Below are 22857 nucleotides of genomic sequence, written 5' to 3'. Positions count from 1 at the left end.
GATGAAGGCTGCCCTAATTGTGCAAGACCAAGAGAGGGTTGGCAACAAGGACACAAACAGAAGGTATCTTCATGACTGAAGGGTCATGAAGGAAAGCATATCAAATGGGATCCATGAGGATGTGGAACAATCATTACAAAGGGAGGAGGATAAGCATTAAGATCGAAGCCATTGGAAGGAAACCAAATAACAAGAAGAACTCAATATTAACGGATAAAGACACCGATGGAATATCGACAAAAGACAAAGATGACCACCAAAACATCTAGCCAAAGATGGGCAACGCTAAGGGAAATAGCTCTAGCTCCAAGAAGTTGGAGGCAAAGGCAAAAGATAGTAGACAAAGGTCAAAGGGGGAAGGCAAAGGAAAGAAGATGAATACCAATAACGAAGACAAAAGTTGAAGGGCGAAGGCAGAGGAAACAAGATGAATACCAACAACTAAGGCAAAAGGTGACGAGCAAAGGATGGAAGTGAACAGTAAAGAAGGAATGCCAAAGGAGGGTGAAAGCACCAACCAATAAAGCAGAAGCGCCAAAAGAGTGGGCATCCTAAGGAGGCGAAGAAATACAAGTGCAATGCGAGGATGTCCAAGTAGATGACATGGCCAAAAATCTAAAAAAGGGAAATCCCTCCTTCATTGTGGGATTTTTGGAAGAGGGTCACATGTTATTTAGGAAGCTAGATGAAGGTTGATGTAAAGATCACAATTTTATTGTTGTGCGTTTGGCTAGGAGAGTTGAAGGCGAAAGCCTCCTAGTTACTGAAAAGTGCAGCCTCAAGTCGTAAGAGTGCATCTCCTGGCATGGGTGAAATAATACAAGTTTGAATGTAATTCAAGGGCCTAGCATGGACTTATGAGCTTTTGTGAGTGACAGTCGAAACTGCCATCGATGAATATCCCCAAATTTTTGTGCCAAGTGTAGCCTCTCTCTTTCTTTGCACACACCAACTCTGCCTTAGCAATGTGATGCCCGTCCCCCAAATTTGGGACATGGGGGAACTTAGTGAAGTGGAGAAAAAACACCGATTAATATTAGACAAGGCTCGAACCCTTTGTACACGTGACATATGCATGATGATGGTCGATAGAGAACAAACTATGTTCATCAACAAAGGAAGAAAATATGTCTGAAAACATCTTGAATGTATCTACTGCACTTGACTTTGCTTTCTCGTCGGATCAAAAGTGCATTCTCTTTGGTTTTGATCTCGACAAGACTTATTTTATAAGTGGTGTTAAGTGCAAGTTTTGGGGATGCTTTTAGAAAGATGGTTACTAGTCTCTTTGCAAATGCCTCACCTATCTTATGCTTGAATGAATGTGGTGGGCATTTTGCTTTGCATTGGTTCATATGGAAGGGATACACTTTCGATCCTCTCCAATTTGCCTTGGGCATAGTATCATTGGACTTATCAAGAAAGGTTTGGTAGATGGGAGAATCAAGGCATTTGCCTTTCCTTTGCCTCGACGCCTTGGCAATTTTGTTCATAGTTTTGTGCAAATGATTTCATTGCTTCAATCATAAGAGGAACAAGAGAATCTTGAGTTCTCTCAGGTATGGTGAGAGGCTGGAAGCACTGAGGTATAAATTTCTCTCTTGGAAAGGTCCATATGGACAAAGGCGGGATGTTAGAATACACGAAGCCATTTGGTAGAGGAAGCCGTCAGCATGATGGGCAACCATTAGCTAAGCTAGCTCTCTCCATCGCTCATCTAGTTTAGAAGAAGGGGGTTTGGGCCTGGGAGAAATTTTGGAATAAGCAAGATGTTAAAGAGTTGAGACTCAATTTTCAGCTTACTCACAAAGAGCATATGATGCTGGCTTGAGTGTTGGAACACACCCCAAAACGTTAGCTTGTGAACTATGTGATTTAAATCAGTGTGGGTGATTAGAAGAAAGCTAATATAGAGCCATGGCATAGGTATTTTGGATCTAATCATAGAGGCAAGACGGTCTAGGCGTTAAGGAGATGTTGGATTTCGCTCGATAATACTTCCCAGCTTACCGTCATCACAAATGCTATAGATTCACTATGGCACATTACACCTGGTCATACATTGAAGAAGAGAGCTAAATTCCAGGCACTTTCTACCATCGTATGAGCAAATTATGCAAAGAAACCAAACAACACCACTAGGGAATCTGCATGAATCATTCATATAACGCGAAAAATGAATTCGAAAATCATTATGGGCAAGTCAATTTAAAACGACCAATTGCAAAAAGGGATTTTTTCTTGGATGAAATTTGGTAGTTTTCCTTTCCCAAAAGGCAATTTTTTTACTAAAGGCTAACAAGACAAACAAGGTGAATTTTATTCATGTGGCCTGCCCGAGATAGTGTATAGAAAAGGGAGTGAATTGGAAGTTAAGAGAGAAGAAGAAGAAAAAGAGGAGAGAGAGAGAAAGGGGGAGAAAAAGAAGGGGTATAGATAGCAAGATGTTATACAAATAAAAAGTAGAACTTTATCACAATCATTAAAATGCAAATGAAAATCAAACAATTTTGAATTCACTTTCACAAAGGGCTCAAAATTACTATAGCCTACCCATGGGCAAGCCAAAAAGGATAAAATAAATACTCATGTCCAAATCAATATTCTCATGTTCTAAGACGTTTCTGAGCCAATTTCAAGAGCTAATAGCTATCTCCATTTTGATTGAGCAGTTGCAAAATTAAGTTTCTCGTGTTATAAGATTTTTCTGAACCGGTTTGAAGAGGTAAAAAGCTCATATTCATCAACATTGTACATTGCTCAATCAGCATTTTCGAGCAATTTTGTTGGTAGTGGTATTAGAAAGCTGACTATTAGTTGTGCACAAGACATTTGTATTATCGAAGTGCTTGAGTCATCATGAAGATGACATTAGTAAAAATATGTGTGCTAAACATTTCGGTATTTGATGGCAATTAACTTCTACATTTAGATGGGATAAAGAATCTTTTTATGGGATGGAAATTATGATGATGATGGACACTTGTTTGAATGAAAAGAGCTTTTGCTCAAACATAGACTCTACGATACCTCACAAATTTGGCATTTTACCATATCTCATAAATTTGGCATTTGAAGAGCACACAAACAAAGGGATAACCAATATAGAAAGTACACTAATGCTGGATATTCACATCACCCAAGGCTCTTACCTTAACTATCAACACTTACATTTGGATATCAAAGGTGTCAAAATCTTTTCGCCGAGAAGTTTTGAAAGTAGTTAAAAAACCTTCTTGCACAGCGTACAATTAACCCTGCGCACATACATGTGTGGGAGCATTTGTGAATTCTACTTGCCGCCTCAACCAGTTACCTTCTTGACGGCACCTTTAACAGCATCGCCAGCCTGCCAAAATCGTGTGAAACATCCTTTAATCAGAAACCCAAAAACCGTTGAGCTTAAGAGGATCTCAGAGCTTGATCGATTATCGATAACCGCACACAGCCAGAGTATCGTTGGCGGCCTTTAACCAATGTCCATCTCAGAATCGGTTGAATTGCGAACCGATGGCAAGCCATGAAACGCACGATAGTACATAATATTACCTGCTGCAGTGTATCCCCAGCATAATCGTAGCCGGCAACCGCTTTGTCCTGGATGGTTTGCCCAGTCTGGGACAGCTTCTCCTTGGCGGTCGCAGTCATACCCTATACCGCCAACGCCAAAAGTGTAAGATGTAGATTACACACAATGCACTAAAAGATGAGAACAAAATTGGTACCGAGCAAATTGATTAAGCTGCCGCACGCACCTGAGCATGGCTCTGGGCTTCGCTCGCCTTCTGTTGCCCGTGTTCCTTAACTTCGCCGGCCTTCTGCTGTCCATATTCCTGCGTCTCCCCAGCCTTCTGCTGGGCTTCGCCGGCCTTCTGCTGGGCGAATCCTTTGGTCTGCTCTGCCTTCTCTGCTACGACATTCTTAGCCTGCTGGGCCTGGTCCGCCATTGCTATGAGGTGAGTTACGAGAAAGAAAGAGATGGAAGAGGGTAGAAAACTCAGAACTTCAGAGATTTATCGATTAGACTATGCCCAGTACTGTGAAGTTGCGAACTAGATGGAGTAGAATGCATAGAAGAATGCTTATGTAGTTGGCGAAGGGCTGGGGCGTGTCGCTCGGTGAAAGGCTCTCCTCAAGCATGGCGACACGTGTGGAGAAATTGATGCAGACATGCAACGTGTCAGTGCACTCAGACTCTGGTTTGCGAATACGTGTTTTTTCTTAATAATGCCCACTTGGCAAGGGCATTCGGTTCGCGTTTATGGAAGGTCTTAGTAATGAAATCATGTATAAGAAACGAGATTAGGTTGGTTTTCTAAAACCTCACCATGGAAAGTCTTAGTAATGAAATCACGTCCACGAAACGAAATTAGGTTGGTTTTTTAAAAATGTCAATGGGGCTTTTCTCGCAGCGTAGGAGACAATATCGGCTTGAATTCCGCTGATTTCTAAGAATTTCAAGCATACGTGTCTTCTTTCTCTTTTTGGCCTCCCTTGTGAGGGTAGGCTTTAGTAGAGTGATGTTTCCTTCCCAAAGGGAAAATTCAGTAATTTTCAGGTTTATTTTTTATCCTTTTTATGCTTGGTGCAAGTTTCAATTGCTATTTTCATCCCTTAAATTTCTCCATCTTTTTCTCTACCTTCTCTCTCTCTCTCTCTCTCACACACACACACACACACACACAGAGCTTTACACCCTCTTTTCCATGTGCCCATCCAATTCATCTTCGTTTTCCCTATTTTGGATATTGGGCAGGCCTTATGAATGATTTTCATCATTTACATTATTCATCCATAGTCGTCTTCTCCTTTCTCTTTCTATATCAAACTTTGTGTTTATGTTGCCTTCATCTTCCTCCCTTCTCGCCATCCTTCCTCCTCGCTCCCACCACCTTCTTTCATCTCCATTCCCTTCACCTCCCCTTCCTCTTTCCTAGTCCCGACCATTTGCTCATTCACACGAGGGTAGACTAAGCCACAACAAAAAAAACCGTCAAAGGCAGCCCAAGGCAGGCCCATTGAATGGAATTCACTCTTGTTTCCAACTTTGCTGCATTTAGGCCTATACCCACCCCTTTCCTTGTGTGTGAGTGTGTGGTGTGGGTCGCAGAAGTGCGAGAAAAACCAAAAAGATGGTGTGAAAATTAAGGCCCCCTCCTCAACAAAAAACCAAAATTCAATTAGTTGGGAGACTTCATGATTGTTCTCAAGCATGGCAACACACATGGAGAAGCTCATGCATAATGCGTGCCACATGTGTCATCATCCCTGTACTTGCTAGATAAAGTCTATGGGAAGGAGCTTCTTAGACTCTTAGGGATATTTTTGAAAAACATAATGCTTTACAAACAAGGAGGAAAAACCAACATGGAACAAAGTACCAAGAATATTAAGTCTACATTGAGAAGTGACAATGCACCCTTTACTCACTAGCTCTTCTCACTTCTAAAATTCATAACCTTCATAATAGTAATGCTTTCACCATGATTCAAATACCAAGATTTTTTATCCTTTGCCTAAAAAATTCACATGCAAAAGAACCAATTGAATCAACAACTTCAAACTTGGCATTCACTAAGGTAAGGCTAATGAAACATAAAAGATTTAATTAGCCTAATATTTGTAATGTAACCTAATTAACACAAAATTACAACCCTCTAATTTATCATGAACAAATGGCAAAGGAAACAAGAGGAGGAAGGCGATGGCAGGTGAGGGTAAAAGGAAGAGGAAAATTAATTACATGATTAAACTAGGGGGGAAATGGAATAAAGGGGGAGGGGAGAATGGGAAGTGATCAATAAGTAGGGGAAGGGGGGAATGGGGACTTGCACATTAAGGGAAGGTGGGAGGCTAAGCAGCACCATTCGAGTGGAATGCCCCTTTCTAAGTGAGAGATGAGAGATAACAATACATGGGGAGGACCCTGTTCATGGTATATAAAGAATGGTTGGTCTAGTGGTTGCTTGTGTCTGTAATCCTTCAGATAACGAGTATAATTACTTGTCTTACACAATAGAGCCTATGTGTATACTGTTTGAGGATGTTTGATCATGGTCTTGATTGAGGGGTAGGAGTGCACCATCTACCTAAGAAAATCAGAAGCCACAAACCTAGGCTAATTTGGCTCCCCAAATAAATTAGGTGATTTGTAGAGCGCTTAAGTAGAGCTAATTGTGCTCAAACTTGAAAACAATAGGTTTGAGTTACAAAAGAGTCATCGGGCCCCTTATATTGCAATGTCAAGCCAATGATAAATGGTGTGTAATTGATAAAAAATCAAAACAAGAAGAAAAGTGATGTGCGATTGGCTAAAAGTCCCAAAGAGAAGAGAAATCATGTTCAAGGGCACAAGCTGCAATGAATGAGTCCATAGTAAGAGTAACACAATTTCAAAAAACATCATATTAAATAATGCTTGGATATTATTTGTTGGGACATTTGTGATTAAGGGCTTGCTAGGTGCACGTGTGCATCTGCTAGCAGTCACATGTTTGAGTGTGTGTAGGTAGTGTAGCACACTTAATGTTATGATGTGTCAATACCATGACACAGGTGGTGATGTAGTACAAAGGCCCCCACATGGGGAGGTGCATATGATATAGGGCTGATTGCCATTGATGTAGGAGAGGTGCCATTGATTTAGGACACCCTCTTTCCATTTCTATAAAAGAGGGACTTCCCTCTAAAATCAATAGAACACCCATTTCAATATCTTATGTGTTCTCACTCCTCTTGCCATAATGCATCTATTCTACCCCACTTTCCCACATTATTTGATATAAAAAATTTTAAGCATTGATAAGGCAGACAAAATAAGTGATGACAAGTCAATCACAATGGAAAATTCTATCCAATTACAAGGGGAAAAAACGAGTCGATCACACATAGCAATGATTGAGATCAATAGCCATGAAATAAAGTATATATATGCTAAGAAACAAAGTATAGTGCAACCAAATGCAAAGGAGAGCAAAATATATGGTGCAAAAGCCTCGTTGTGCTACAAATGTAACCAATCCTCCAATAGGCCTTAAATCATGTTAATTTCCCTCCCCATACCTTTCATCAAGTTAGTGAGTTTATGAATTATTTCAAGCTAGGGGGATTTATTTCTATTGGGGAACAAAAAAATAAATAAAATCATCCATAAGTGATTGCATGAGGGGGCTCAATTATTAGGAATGGAGATGGTGGAGTAGATAAGGGATTGGAGCCCCTTTTCCACTTTCAAATTCCCCATGTAAGACATTTATTAAAGGCCTGCCCTATACTACCACGAGTGCATATTCAACATTGATTAACAATAGGATCCTTCAAGGCATCATCCGATACAAAAATAAGACATCTCGAACGAGTACTATGTGAACTTTTTCGTGGAGGCTCAATATGCAAAAAACACACAATTTGGGTTTTATTAAGACTTATAAAACATGCTCTAGAGTCTTCCTTTGCAAGGAAAGAAGAATCTTAACCTTTGGCTAGACAGAACCTTGTGTCCTGTGGACCCTACCACCCAAAAGAACCCTCCTTTCCATACAATGGCACATGATTTTTCTCAATTCATTGGCAATGGACATGCTCGATTGCTTGGTTTATGCAGCCAATTTAACCACGCTTAGACAATGGCTATGCAAGCAAGAAAGGTGCATAGTACTAGCTACTTGTATCATGGCTTTAATCTAAGCCGAGGATCCTACTCTAGATACGAAAATCCCCACGTCTATGGATGCATTGGTAGCCACTCGTGGTGCTTGAAAGAGGAGAATACGGGCTACAAGATTAGTTCCCTAGTGTTTGAGTAAAATTTCTTAATCTTGAATATCCATGGTGTTGCATTCTTTCTCCTAATATTCACTTGTGCTCTTCTTTAGAAACTTCACATAGGAAATGATGGGAACATTAGGGATGGATGATATTGACTCTTTATGCCCTATTAAAAGTTTAGTGAAGCCAAGTGATGCTATTGAAATGATGAATGACCCAAGACAAAGGCTTACGGGTGCAAGGTGCTCGAAGAGGTGATGTAGGAGTTCATCTATCTATTGATTTGGTTGAAATTGAGGCTGGGTAAATGGTCATCAATGGTGAGGGGCACCTTCAGGATTACTATTGAAGCTTTGAACACTATATGTGGTGCTCTCCTTGAGAGTTTTGTCATACTACCTTGCATATGTGATGCATGTTTGTCCAAGGCTCTGATGAGTGTTTCTTGGCTTGTCCATTTGACCTTGGAGTTTCTAATGATTAGCGGCCAATTACGAGGAGCATAGGGCCTTATCTGGATCATGATGATTAGCATCCCACCAGTAGCGACGGGGTACCACATCAAATGTGGGATGCATTCGAAAGGAAGATGGAGCTTGTAAATACTCAAGGAGGTACTTTTGTTTAAGAAATTTTGGTCTACGCCAAGCAGGTTGTGGCTCCAATTTGTTGTGGAGTGATTAATGTGCACTAAAATCCCGGGGAGATATCATCCTCCTCTTGACTTCATATTTGGATATTGCTTTCAAAAATCACCAATGGGACTACCAGGCATGGGAATCCTGTCTGTATCCTGATGCAACTCCCATGTGGGTGTGCGATTTGGATTATCCAATTCGTCAAGCTCATTGATGGAATCGGTAATGGTGCCTTTTATTGGAAACTCAATTGAGATCTGAGGAATACGTGGTCTTGTGGGAGAGGAAGAGATTATAGGAGACAAACATGAGGTGGAAGCAAGTACTGAATTTGAGAATGTAGAAGTACGGATGTTGGTGGAAAGTGGATGGAGAGAAGGGCAAATGGATGTAGCAACTTGATAGTCCTCAAGGGAAGGATTTTCAAGGATGGAAAAAGATGGGTGTGATTTTTTGTTGAGCTTTTTGTCATGAGCTTTTTTTCAATTTTCATGAATATTGCGAGCTTTTCATTCACCTGAGCGAGAGAGAGAGGGGGGGGGGAGTTCATGGAGTCGGGTGGGTTGAAAGTTTGGGTTGTGGTTGCAGTTAAGAGGAGAGAGGGGGGGAGGGGAGATAAAGGAAAGGGGGAGGGACGGGCACATGGGTAAGGTGGCATGGAGAAGGGAGGGGAGGGGAGTTGGAACATATATTCGTTATCATAGTGGAGAACATAGAGGGGGAACTTATAAGGTATGCAAAGAGGAGTGCAAGGAGAAGAGAGAGGATGAGGAATGTGAAAGTTATGTTCATCTACTAAATGTAAAGGGGAAGGGAGAACATGTGGGAAATTTGTTTATTTTCAAAGTGTATAATTTGACAGATTTGACCTCATATTTGGATTCCTCGACGAATTCCGGTCATTTTGAGTACCAACATGACCATATTCTGATAAAAATTGGAAAAATTGTATTTTTGTCATGAATTCATTTTGACCTGTTTTGGGCGTATTTTGAGTCTGCGCCCAAAACAGGCCAAAATGACAAAAATACCATTTTTTTAATTTTTATCGGAATATGGTCATGTTGGTACTCAAAATGACCGGAATTCAACGAGGAATCCAAATATGAGGTCAAAAGTTTCAAATTATACACTTTTAAAATGTACATATTTCCTATAGTTCCTCCCTTCTACTTTGAATATGGACATATCTTCCATAATTTTTTGCCTCCTACTTCCACTCATATCCGCCCCCCCCTTGTGCATAGTATACACTCTTCCACCCCTCCCACATGCTATGAAAATGAACATATCCTATATTCTCTCCCCCTCTTTCTAACCTCCCCATCTTTCTTATAACAAAAACATGTATGGATTTCTAAAAAAAGCTCTCAAAAACAAAGGAAATGGTAAAAAAGCTCACATTAAAAAGCTCGCCAAAAGATTTCCCCCTCTACAAATGGGCCAGTTGTCATTTATTATGACAACATGAGCAGTATACACTTGGCAAATAACCCAGTCTATCATGCTAGAACAAAGGACATTGAGGTGCATTATCACTATGTGCGGGAGAAGGTTTTACTCGGTCTTATTGATCTAGTTTATGTCAGCATAGAGGATCAAGTAGCTGACATATTCACGAAGGAATTGGGCGCAGAGAAGCTGCAAGTTTAGAGACCTGCCTTATGTGCAGGAATTGGGATTGAGCTCGAGGGGGAGTGTTGAGATATCGAGCTCCACTCGTGATATGCCAGGGTGACAGTTGTGCATTTATGTCACCGACTTGTTAGCTGCAGATGCGGTTGGTACATCGCCCATGAATAATAGCTGGATGATAGCTATCCTTATGTACTCTAGTTTGTGGCTCAGTTAGTATGCCACCTTAGTTAGCTGAGTTTGGTTTGAGACCCACAAATAGGGTTCTTCTATTTCTTTGTACTAGAGTTCTTTTGGCTTTCACAACTAAGAAGAGGAAAACTGTTTTCAGCCTCCACCTTTGTGTATCCCCCCATTGTGTATGTGAGAAAGCCACAAGTGAGACTCCTTCCTTCTCTCCCACTATCTTCACAGCACCTTCGTGCTAGATTCTCATTGGTGATGCTGATGCCAATCGCAGTCATCTGATCGCGCAGATTCTTCACCCGGGTGATGAACTTCTCTGCCGTTTCAGACTCAGACAGTTTCTCGCGAGTTGAGTCTCCAGATTCTGAATCCACGTCTGATTCGTGGTCTCGTATTGATTTTTCAAGACCGTCCATGCCTCTTCCGCTGTGGTGACATGTTGAATTAACGCCATGATAGAATCACTTACACTACAGATAATAGAACACAGCGCATCTGCATTTCTTCTTGTCCATGCGAGAATCTCATCCGCAGTTGGTACTATCTGTTGTCCTGCATTGGCTGGATTCCGTCTCGCAACTGGCTTCACGTCCACCCCAATAGCAGTATCCCAAAGCTCATATGCACTTAGGATGATCTTCATCTTGAACTTCTAGAGTGGATAGTTAGTGCCGTCTAACTTTTCACTTTCGTCGAACGGTGGGATTCGCAATCTTGTGGGCTAGGCCATCTCTCACAATCTGCTCGCAAACAGAAACACACTACCAAATCTTCTTGCTAGAGCCCAAGCTATGATACCATGTAAGAAAACAATACAACGTTTGTGCTCAACAGATAACAGGATCTCGTATGCAAGAGAGAAAAGCAGATTGTATGGAGAATCAAAATTTTAATTACTGTAAAACTGATACAAGAGATGGCGCTACCTCCCAGCCATGCACTCCTGAGTGAGAAGCTTTGATGGCATGCTGGAAACAGTAGAGGACGGAGGCTGGGTGCTAAGGAATCAGGGTTGCTGTAGCTAGTGATGATAATGGGCTTCATGGGCTTGCTCTTATATAGCCACTAGTTGTAGTCAGTTAGACCCAATTGGGAGTCTGACCCAGTCGGCCCAAAATGGCCGACTAGAAGTCGGTCCCAAAATAGGCCACTGACAACACGTTAGAACCGTGGTGCAGAATAGAGCAACTAACCTACGGACTTCATTCGGCCCATCCGGGATCATTTAGGGCTCCAAACGGGTCCCGTAGCCCGAGAGTGGGCTACGCCGAAAAATGCTCCGTCTACTCTCAGTGCGGTCAGTCATGGTTGCCTTCCCGCACTTGCATGTATCCTAGTTGGCAGTGTGCCAACTCTATTTGAAGCCATCCAGCCATCAGGCTACACATGGCCCCCATCTGGTGTCCAAACTAGGACCTAATGGATAACCGAGCTCCTCAAATGCCTTCTCCTGATATGGGGGGCTTACAAGTAGAGTTAGTTGGTTCTTGCGTAGTTACACGAGAGTGGAGCATTGATATCTAACAAATTTAAGGTGTATTTGACCGTGGCACTAAATATGATTTGGCTACTTTGCTCTTATCCACCCTTGCTCTCGTCTTTTTCTTCGATCTCTCTACCCTAAACCTTCCCTCTCCATCCTCTTTTCCTAGTAATCTCTCCTTCCTACAGATCATGGCCTACTACCCAAGAATCTTCCAATAGCTATTTTCTTGTCTATGGTGCCTTTGGACAAGCAAAGGCAAGAACTTGATCCCATGGAGAGGGACTACAAGGGGAACATGTCATGTGGCTGTATGTTATATATGAACATCATGGAGAGGGTGAATATTCTACCTTTTTCCTTGTTTCATGAATAATGTCAACCTACCATAAGCTGGCTTATGATACAAGTTTTTGTACAGGAAATGGTGGAGGCTAGAAGGTGTATTCAGAGAGAAGGCAAAGACAAGGAAATCTTGGAGTGCAAGGAGGAGTTACTGTGCACCTATAAGAAGGAAAGCATTTATAAGAAGGTGGTGATGAGACTGTACCAGGAGGTTTGCGAGAGTGCAGGGGACTAGCCACGATGTCTATCATCATCCTACTTTAGAGAGGTTGCTGGAATAGTAGAGAGTTTAAAATCCTATTAGTATGTGGGTTGTTGACTCAAAGAGAGGCCAAACTTATTGCTGCCATGTTTGCTCAACTTAGGCTCAATGGTTCTACAAGCAATGTGATATGGTGACTTTTGGACTTATGTGGATGGATCACTGATTCAAGGATTGATCTCTCTCAATTGGCTCGGCCTACCAATATAGCTACTCTGCTTCCTCATATTCCTAGTTTTGTTAAAGGTAAATGGCAAAGGTATACACCATTTTGATAGGCTAGAGATTTGGTCACTTAGATTATCCCGAGTGAGGACTGCCACACCACTGAGTTTTTATAGATAGAATCTCTTTTGTTCAATTTTTGCACCATGAGGCTCTCAGCAATTGCTGAGTTGATAATTTTTATAAAAAGCCTTTGGATGTAGATGTAATCTCTTTTGTTCATTTTTTGCTCGATTGGCTCTTAGCAATTGCTGAGTTGTTATAAGATGTCTTTGGATGTAATCTCTGTGTTCAAATTTTGCTCTCAGCAATGGCTAAGTCTTTATACTCACGTCGGGGTAATTTCTTTTAAGTTTTAACTTTATTATAAATAATACTATTATCGCGATCGTTGTTACTCGTAGTGGTCAAAATTAGTTGCAGTCGTTGCACAAGCAATTTATGCACAAGTAAACACATTTTCCTTGGTTTTAGGATTAACTACAAGTAGCACTAAAATGGTTCTAAGAACCAGTGCAAAGGTTGCAAGTAAATACATTTTTGTGGGTTTAGGATTAACTAGAACCCACACTAAAATAAGACCAGCATGGTGGTTGCACACAAAAATACATTTTCCTTGGTTTTAGGATTAACTACAAGTAGCACTAAAATACTTCTAATAACTAGTGTGGTGGTTGCAAAGAAACACATTTTCCTTGGTTTAGAATAAATTGCAACCCCCACTAAAATAGAAACAACGTAGGGGTTGCACAAGGGAACACATTTTCCTTTGTTTATGATTAAATTTAAAACAAAAGAAAATGTATTTTCTTCATTTAGGATTAGCTTTTAAACAAAGGAAAATGTTTAACTTTGTGCAATCACCGCACTAAAATAGAACCAATGTAGTAGTTGCGAGGTAATACATTTTCCTTGGTTTAGGATTAACTGCAACCTACACTAAAAAAGAACCAATGTGGTGGTTGCACAAGGAAGTACATTTTTCATTTTTTTAGGATTAACTCCCACTCACTTGTTTTAAACCCGATGCAAAATATATGAACAATTGTGGGTCTCCGGTGCGGGTCTCATGTGATCTAGCCAATTAACGTGAATACATTTTCTTTGGTTTAATTAGGAGTGGCTACAACTACCTCCAAGAACCATCTTAGTGGTCACACCAAGCCAACGTCAATGCGTGATTGTGAATCTACATCAGCGCAATGTAGATGATAGGTGGTGATCTCCGGGTAGATGATACGTGGTGAGCAGTAGGTAGATGACCAGTGGTGAACAACTAGTAGATGATAGAACAACAGCCTAATGTACAAAGATGCAACACAGATATTGCACAAAGAAGGGAATAACTACTCATGTTGTGACATGTGTCGAGCTCTATAGTGTTTAGAACATCAAGTTTGAAAGATTGTGTCTCATTATTATGCTAGTAAGGCAATCATTACAACACAAAAGTTTAGGCGAGAGTGCAAGTTCACCCCAAATTCAAAATATCACCCAATAGTGCATCGCGCCATAGACCCAAAGTTGCCTCAAAAATATTTCCACAATTGGCTACACCCAATCGTGTATTGACCCATATATTTGAATGTTCAGGGACAAAATGCCAATCTTAAGAGTGACTTGATTAGTATTGCTATTGCAAGTAGTTTAGTAGAGGTTTGGGGTGAATGCACGATCGGTGTAACTGATCACGAAACTATTTTAGGAGTAGTTTTGGGGTCACAATGTGTTGCATTGGTGGGTGAGATTTTGAATTTGGGGCATCAGACTATTAACAGACTACCCTAATTGCATACTCTAGTGGATGACTCAGGACCATCTCTGGCCTGCCATCTATCAATAGCTCGCCATCTATCGTCAGGGGAGATTTGGATTCAAAAATGTCCCTTAAGGAGATAATTCACACTCTAATCAAAAGGTTAGTGATCCACTAATGAGGAGGCTCCAACATTTAATATTTGTTGGAAACACAAGGGCCTCTCATTGGCGTGGATAGACCTACCACCTTGCCACTTATCCTTCAAGTTATCTAAGTAAAGGAGTTTCCACCCTTGGCACATTTTGTGGACCATTTTAAGATGGTTAGATCAAAGTTGATCCAATGGTGGGAGGTTAAAAGGTTATGAGACATTGGATCCTTTCTTAATCCAACGACGCAAATGGATTTTTGTGGGATGTTGCAGATGTACATTCATGATGGCTTGCATGTTTAAGTAGAGCTCTTGGATGGCAACTTGATCCAAGTCTCCACAAGTTGTGTGTATCGTGCACCCTTGAATTGGAGATGGGAGTCCAATGAAATCCATGAGAGGTGCCAATCACGGGCCCTTTGATCTAGAGGTGATTTATGGTTGTGAATGCATAGGGGGGAGCAATAATGATGCCCAAAGTTTTCAATGGGTCCATAAGATCTACTTTAGATCTAATGGCATGAAAGTATATCTAATGGCCATGAAGTGGCACCCAAGGATTTTGTTTGGGGCCATTAGATCTAAAGTATATCTAATAGCCATGAAGTGGCAATGAGTGATGATCATCAATGTGGGATCCAATCCTATGGCCTAAAATTGGCACTCGGCATGAACATAATACCTTCAGTCACCTGCAGTGTGCACTGGGACCATTAGATCTTATGTAGACCTAATGGCTTAAAATGCATGACTCATGTGAGCCATTAGATGAAGAGCCTGATCAACGGGTTCAAAAAATCCACAACTTGTGAGCCCTTAGATGAAGAGCACGATCCAACAGCTTAGCCACGTTGTCAGAATAGTGAATTTTTATCATTTAATATACCTTACCACCCGAAATTTGCCCTAGAATTAAGGGGATTACCCATTCCTTTAGCATTTCCTTATGAAGCCCTTTTTGACCTCAAATCCCCCCTAATGCAACTACATGCAACTTTTCTGCATTGGTACAAGGAGAATGTACTTTATTATTCTGAGCACCTCGATCTAGACTCATGAAAATCCATGCTTAAAGCATGTGCAACCACCGCGCTGACAAGAGGGTGGCGGCTTCGAGTGACCACCACACTGATTCTTGGAGTTATTTTAGTGCACTGGTTTGAGTGACCACCATACTAGTTCTTGGAGTTATTTTAGTGCTAGTTATAGCTACTCCTAAACCAAGGAAAATGTCTTTATTTGTGCAACCACCTAAACCTTAATTGGCTAGTAGGCCAAGTAAGATCCGCATTGGAGTCTTATAATGATGGAGTCTTTTTGTGGATTTTATATGGGCTCCATTCATTGTTTTGCATTATTTTCCCTCAAGGAGTCCCCTGTAATTTTGATATGTCCCTTGAGGGGTCCCCTTTAGAAGAAAGGACCATATCAACATGCCATGTATGTTAGTGACATGTCAATATGGGACCCCTCAAGGGCAATACCAGCAATTGCATTTTTAAATAGTTTAATTTATATACTTAGCATGCCATTGGGCAACTTTAAAACCAAGCTAGTGGTTGGTACAATATGTTGTTATAGTGTAGTGGGAGTGCAATTAATAGTTTAAAACAAGTGGTTTATAGTTAATCCTAAACCAAGAAAAATGTATTTCCTTATGCAACCACTACACTAGTACTTGGGGCTTATTTAGTCCTGGTTGCAGTTAATCCTAAACCAAGGAAAATGTATTTTCTTGCAACCATTGAGCTATTTCTTGGAGATATTTTAGTGCAGTTAATCCTAAACGAAGAAAAATGTATTTCCTTGTGCAACAATTGCTTGTGCAACAACTGCTTGTGCAATGGCTGCAACCAGCAACGATCACACTCCTAAATAAGGAAAAATATATGACATTTATGCTTCATTAGAACCATCTTCACTCAATAACAAATTTTTCCATAATAGTATTATATTAAAGTTGAAATAAAAGACATCACAATAAGCCATTGCTGTTGATAGCCTCACTGACCAAAAATTGACCAAAAGAGATAACATCCAAAGAGCAGATTTTTTGCTTGTGCCTTGACCAAGCTTTTTAGCTTTCGTATCTCGCAGCCTGATGATCTACATCTTGCCACTGATGTCATGGCGATGATCAGTGAGTTGCAAAAATAGAACGACCAGAACAGAGACCAGCTAGCTTGTGAGGCAAGCAAAGGATAGAAGAAAACTCACCCGAGTAAAGAAGATAATGGCAAACCAAAAGAACGAGGTCACATTGAGGTGACTCTACAAGGTGCAAGATGCAAGATGGGTGGAGGAGGATGTACTTTAATATTCAAAGATTTGTAGGACGAGAGATGTAAAAGGATAAAAGTGTGTCGATAGCAACGATGATACACATCAGCAAAATGGATATGCCGGGTCTCCGAAGCAAGTGCAATGTTTCCTAAAGTGCTTCAAAACACAAATAGTCCAAGCCACGCTATCTAGTTTAATGCTTTGCATTATGAAATGCAATAATCTTTTACGTGATTATGAGCCATATAGCAAGGAATTGCATGGAAAAAGAAACAATCTTTGCACATGCACAAATTGCACATTTTCAAATCTTCCAATCTAGGGTGAATCTAGATAGCAATATTACCAATTATCAATGTTTAAGACTACCATGCAGTATTCCCATTAGTTTGGATTTCATTTTGTTAAATCTGTTTTGGTTTTCAACAAATCAAGATGAAGATATCAAGCATGCTCACAAATAGGTGTGCATAAATTCAACGCAGCACTCGAGTCCCCTTAAACCATACTTAATGTTTTCAAGTAAGTGTGTTTGTTGGTTGAGGAGAAGTTCACATAGTATATCTTTGAATGATTACTTGATTGCATGTATATGCAAAACAAAATTTTGATCCCTTAAATTTAATTACTATATCCTATTCTCTTCAAGATGCATGTTCCACATGTAGCATAGCATGTAATGCTTTAATGGTCTTGTTCCAAATCTTTATTCCATATTTTTTTGGTCCCATGTTCAAGTTTGGAATGTGTACTACAACTTAAGAAAAACTTTGCACTACAACTTAAGACCATTAACTGATTACTAAGTATAGTAAGTTTTGCTTTTTCTATAGACTAGTTTGATAAGTGTTGCGATCGCAAATACAAAACATATTTAAGTTCTCTCTAACTTAATATGGGTGAGCAAAAATATCAAATTTAAGAGTGATTAGATTAGTTTTCAAATTGCAACTATGAAACAACCAAATTTACATACTATGCGTAAAAAAAACTAATATTATTATTATAAAGAGATATGTAGAACTATGTCAAAGTTTTTACCAAAGGAAGTTTGCTTTTGCAATTGTCAGTTATATGATGCATAAAGGGAAGGGAGGATGAAGCAACTTAAGACCATTAATTGATTACTAAGTATAGTGCTTTTTCTATAGACTAGTTTGATAAGTGTTGCGATCGCAAATACAAAACATATTTAAGTTCTCTCTAACTTAATATGGGTGAGCAAAAATATCAAATTTAAGAGTGATTAGATTAGTTTTCAAATTGCAACTATGAAACAACCAAATTTACATACTATGCGTAAAAAAAACTAATATTATTATTATAAAGAGATACGTAGAACTATGTCAAAGTTTTTACCAAAGGAAGTTTGCTTTTGCAATTGTCAGTCATATGATGCATAAAGGGAAGGGAGGATGAAGCAATGTTTGCAAGGGGCAAAGGGAAAGGTAAGGAAGGAGCCAATGGCTACTAAAGCTTTTGTGGTGAGAATAATTAAATAATCCCATACATAGTAATAAGTAATAAGCCGATAGAATTATTCCAACTAAAGGTTAAAAAGTCACATTTCCATCCTCTCAAGAAAACACAACTTAATATTATTTAAGATGAATTTGGACATTGGTTTTTAGATGTGTGTGGAGAGTGGTTTACATGAATTTTGGTCTTTTACTAAGAAATTTGCAATCCCAAATGAAAAACAAGTCAAATGTTCATTTTTACTTGCTTCAACATAACATATCAATGGCCAAAACCAAAGTTCCAAATTTGCAATAGTCAATTATATTCGAGCTTTGAAAACCTTTGGAAACCTTTTACATCATAGAAGGAAAGCTTCATCGTGTTGCAAAATAATTCTGGGAATGATATACATATGGGAACGCGAAGGCGAACTTTTGCAGTAGTGTTATAGACTAGTTTGATAAGTGTTGCGATCGCAAATACAAAACATGTTATAGACTAGTTTGATAAGTGTTGCGATCGCAAATACAAAACATATTTAAGTTCTCTCTAACTTAATATGGGTGAGCAAAAATATCAAATTTAAGAGTGATTAGATTAGTTTTCAAATTGCAACTATGAAACAACCAAATTTACATACTATGCTTAAAAAAAACTAATATTATTATTATAAAGAGATACGTAGAACTATGTCAAAGTTTTTACCAAAGGAAGTTTGCTTTTGCAATTGTCAGTTATATGATGCATAAAGGGAAGGGAGGATGAAGCAATGTTTGCAAGGGGCAAAGGGAAAGGTAAGGAAGGAGCCAATGGCTACTAAAGCTTTTGTGGTGAGAATAATTAAATAATCCCATACATAGTAATAAGTAATAAGCCGATAGAATTATTCCAACTAAAGGTTAAAAAATCACATTTCCATCCTCTCAAGAAAACACAACTTAATATTATTTTAGATGAATTTGGACATTGGTTTTTAGATGTGTGTGGAGAGTGGTTTACATGAATTTTGGTCTTTTACTAAGAAATTTGCAATCCCAAATGAAAAACAAGTCAAATGTTCATTTTTACTTGCTTCAACATAACATATCAATGGCCAAAACCAAAGTTCCAAATTTGCAATAGTCAATTATATTCGAGCTTTGAAAACCTTTGGAAACCTTTTACATCATAGAAGGAAAGCTTCATCGTGTTGCAAAATAATTCTGGGAATGATATACATATGGGAACGCGAAGGTGAACTTTTGCAGTAGTGTCTCAAGAAAAACTTTCTTAGATGATCGAAGGACAGTTTTTATCATGTTGCAACATTCCTTACGTCATCGAAGGACAGCTTCATAGCGTTGCAAAATAATTTCTACAAATGAAATAGAAATGGAAACGCAAATGCGTCTTTGTGAATTCTACTTGCCAGTTACCTTCTTGACGGCATCTATAACAGCATCACCAGCCTGCCCAATTGTGTAAATCTTCATTTAATCAGAAACATTCACTTTTAAGACTTAAGGACCAAGACCTCAGAGCTTCACCGATACAAGCACACATCCAAAATATCGTTGGCGGCCTTTTAACTGATTTCAACGCACAACACAGAACATTACCTGAGACAGCTTCTCCTTGGCGGTCTCAGTCATACCCTGCTAAAGTAATGCCAAAAGTGTAAGATGTAGATTACATATAATGCACGAAAAGGTAAAAATCAAATTAGTACCAAGCAATCGATTAAGCTGCCGCACGCACCTTAGCAGGGCGCTGCCCGTCTTCCTTAACTTCGCAGGCCTTCTGCTGGCCACATTCTTCCTTAACTTCGCAGGCCTTCTGCTGGCTACATTGCTGGGTCTCCCCAGCCTTCTCCTGGGCTTCGCAGGCCTTCTGCTGGCCGAATCCTTTCGTCTCCTCTGCCTTCTCTGCGGCGACATTCTTAGCGAGCTGGGCCTGGTCCGCCATTACTATGAGGTGGTGGAAAGAACGGTGAGGTAAGGCAAAGATACAAGAAAGGAAGAAAGGTGGAAGAGGGTGGAAAGATGAGTTAAGCAGAGATGTATGAGGTTGTGTGTAGCAATGCTACGAGGTTTGCGAGGTTTTGGCAGATGTTGAGAAGGGCGTAGGGGAGCGCTTATATAGAGACGAAGGGCTGGTGCGTGTCGCCCGGAGAAAGGCTCTCCTCCAGCATGGCGACACGTGGGTGCTTGGCCCGTGCCACGTGTGAGTGCGGGATACGATATTTTATCTTGCGTGAAACTTGGGACTTCTCAGCAATCAGGGCAACCTAAATGATCTTGTCTCTCTCTCCTAATTTTTATTCCTCCTATGCTCAAACGAATTAATTAATTAAGCTCGTCGGACCGTATTCATCAAATTAACCTAGCCTCAAAGGCCCCATTAATCAAACGAATTCATAGGGCCCCCCAACGAGAAAAACTCGCTGTATTAATTAATTATTGCGCGCAAGGATAGAGAAATTAACCTAAGGCAAGGGCGTGATGGCGAGCTTAATCTAAGGCAAGGGCGCATACGATTGACGTGACGGTGGCTTCTTCGAGAAGCCACCAAATCTAGAAGGTTCTGCCACAGCATATAAGAGGGGAAGGGAGGGCGACATACAGGGAGGGGGGCTGTGAAGCCCTCTCAACACAAATAGAAAGAAGGGGCGGGGGGGAAGAGAGCAGTGGGAGGGAGGAGCGGTGAAGAGGGAGAAAGCCGCTGAGGAGGAAGAGGAAGGGGGAGAGAGAGTGGAGGAGTGGGAAAGAGGAGGAGGGGAGGAAGGATGAGGAGGGAGAGGAGGAAGTAGGAGGGGAGGAGGAAGGAGAGAGTGAGGAGGGAGAAAGAGAGAGCGGTTCAGGAGGGAAAGTGGCTGGCGAGGGCTCTGAGAGGCGATTGCAATTTGTTTTAGCTTAGGTTAATCGGCAAAAACGGGGTGGTAGAGCGCGGTTTATCACGAGAGAGCGATTAGGATCTCATAGGGGGTTTTGAATAAAAGCTTTCTAATCTAGTCTTTCTAAGCTTTCACCTTCATACCTCCTACGCCAAGCCTTTTGACCTTCGGTCAACCCACCCCCCCTCTCTCCCCCTCTCCTTTCTACCCTCCCCTCACTAGCTTCGCTCAAGCCCCTACCCTTCTCCTCTTTTCCACCCTCCGCTCAGCCCCGCTCACTACGTTCACTCAGCCCCCCCCCCACCCCCTACCCCTCTTCCTACCTCTCCCTCCCCTCTCTCCCTTTCTCCCAGCCTTGGCTCAAGTCGCCTTGAGGGTTCTTGTTCAAAATTACCTTTCTTTCTAGGCTCTTCGATCTACAAATCCTCCTACTTCCCGGACCTTTCGTCATTCGCACTGTCACGTGGTATCTTTGCTGTTGTTTCGGATTGCATTTCCCCCCCCTTCCCCTCATATATTTTTTGCTGAGGCAGCAAACAAGAAACTCCTAGACTTCCGCCCTTGTCGAACCTTCTCGAATTAATTAGTCTCGGGCTTAATTAATCAAATTATGCCTTAGGTTAATCTAGCATTCAACCTCTCGCCTCACACAACTAATTAATTAATAGCTTGTTTTCATCAACTGGGGGGCCCCATTATCCATGCTTCATACACCGTCGCACTCAACCGACTACCATCCCAGCGAGATTGATGGAACACCTAGAATCACGCCTAACATTGGCCCTCATTCTCGATTTTAGTGGAGCGATTTCTACGTCCAATTTCCATGGCTACGTCATCGGAGCATGGTGTGGGAACAATGGTAATTCCTCCATGCGGAGAAATAAGGCATGGTTTTGGAGGGCGTGGGAATGATGTCCTCTTAGAATCTATTTTGCAAATACGTGCTTTGCAAACAAAATAAATGCCAAAACCGGCTCAGTTTTCGTCGACTCTATGGTCCTACTTATGGGCACCGGTTTTTTAGTTATATGGGTTTTTAGTTGCAGTTTTTAGTTGCAGCCTAATGCTTTATAAGAGACATGGTGCCTATAAATAATGTGTTGGATCTTGTTGCCAGTTTCAAGAGTTTGCCCCTTGATATAGGAATACTGTTTTGTGACTGATTTATGGTAAAAATCCACTAGTTTGTCTGACATTGGTACCTCTCTATTGGCATCTCTCTTGCTGGTATGCAATGTACACTTCCATAGGCATTGTACCCTACGTTATTTGGCTACTTTTTGAATATTTTAAATTTCTTCTTTTAATATAAATCAACATCTCCCCCCAAAAACAGATGGCAAAACCTAGTAAATCAGTTGGCAAGAGCATGCGCGTTCAGGATTCCCAATCATGGGGATATTTTTATTAGCCATGATGTGTTTAGGGCTATACACACCCCTTTCTACATGGTGTGTTTGAGTTTGGGTGTAGAATTGCGAGAAAGACAAAATAACAATAAAAGATGGCAAAACAGCGATGGAATAAGGTGGGTCTTAGAATTCCACAAATCTTAACTCAACATGAGCTCAACATTGAGAAGTAAGAATGGTGTGCAAATTAAGGCCTCACTCAACAAAAAATCAAAATTCAATCGGTTGGTGGACTACATGCTTTATTCTCAAGCATGACAACACATGTGGAGAATCTCATGCATGACATGTTCCACGTGTGGCATCATCACTCTACTTTTCTCTTGTGCAAAATGAAAGATTATATTAAAGTAAAATAAATACAAGAAAAGAAGC

General features: G+C 40.6%; 1 protein-coding gene across 3 annotated transcripts; it reads right to left on the bottom strand.

Moving 5' to 3' along the window:
• Positions 1-3241: 3241 nt before the first annotated feature.
• LOC147889404 (uncharacterized) lies at positions 3242-20272 on the bottom strand. 3 transcript variants are annotated; one of them, XM_087391824.1, is made up of 3 exons: positions 3756-4034; positions 3550-3651; positions 3242-3349 (listed from the first exon to the last, which is right to left on the bottom strand). In XM_087391824.1, the coding sequence occupies exons 1-3, from the start codon at positions 3945-3947 to the stop codon at positions 3305-3307; spliced, it is 339 nt and encodes a 112-aa protein (XP_087247950.1). In that variant the 5' UTR covers positions 3948-4034; the 3' UTR covers positions 3242-3304. The 3 variants fall into 3 exon arrangements, with proteins under 3 accessions (XP_087247950.1, XP_087247952.1, XP_087247951.1); XM_087391826.1 differs by lacking the exons at positions 3550-3651; positions 3756-4034 and adding exons at positions 19794-19829; positions 19933-20272 and having other exon boundaries at positions 3291-3349; XM_087391825.1 differs by lacking the exons at positions 3242-3349; positions 3550-3651; positions 3756-4034 and adding exons at positions 19366-19643; positions 19794-19829; positions 19933-20272.
• Positions 20273-22857: the final 2585 nt, after the last annotated feature.

Source organism: Dipteris shenzhenensis, chromosome 20 (assembly GCF_047967505.1).
Source record: "Dipteris shenzhenensis isolate YYH24624 ecotype China chromosome 20, Dip_SZ_1.0, whole genome shotgun sequence".
NCBI lineage: Eukaryota > Viridiplantae > Streptophyta > Polypodiopsida > Gleicheniales > Dipteridaceae > Dipteris > Dipteris shenzhenensis.
This window is presented reverse-complemented; position numbering and strand designations above follow the sequence as displayed.

What these genes read in the sequence shown, in the direction of transcription:
- LOC147889404 (XM_087391824.1), bottom strand. Translation starts at nt 3,947, where the DNA reads ATGGCGGACCAGGCCCAGCAGGCTAAGAATGTCGTAGCAGAGAAGGCA. An exon ending in AAGCCCAGAGCCATGCTCAG is followed by an intron (nt 3,652 to 3,755) that starts GTGCGTGCGGCA and finishes TTGGCGGTATAG; the next exon opens with GGTATGACTGCGACCGCCAA. An exon ending in CTGGGGATACACTGCAGCAG is followed by an intron (nt 3,350 to 3,549) that starts GTAATATTATGT and finishes CGATTTTGGCAG; the next exon opens with GCTGGCGATGCTGTTAAAGG.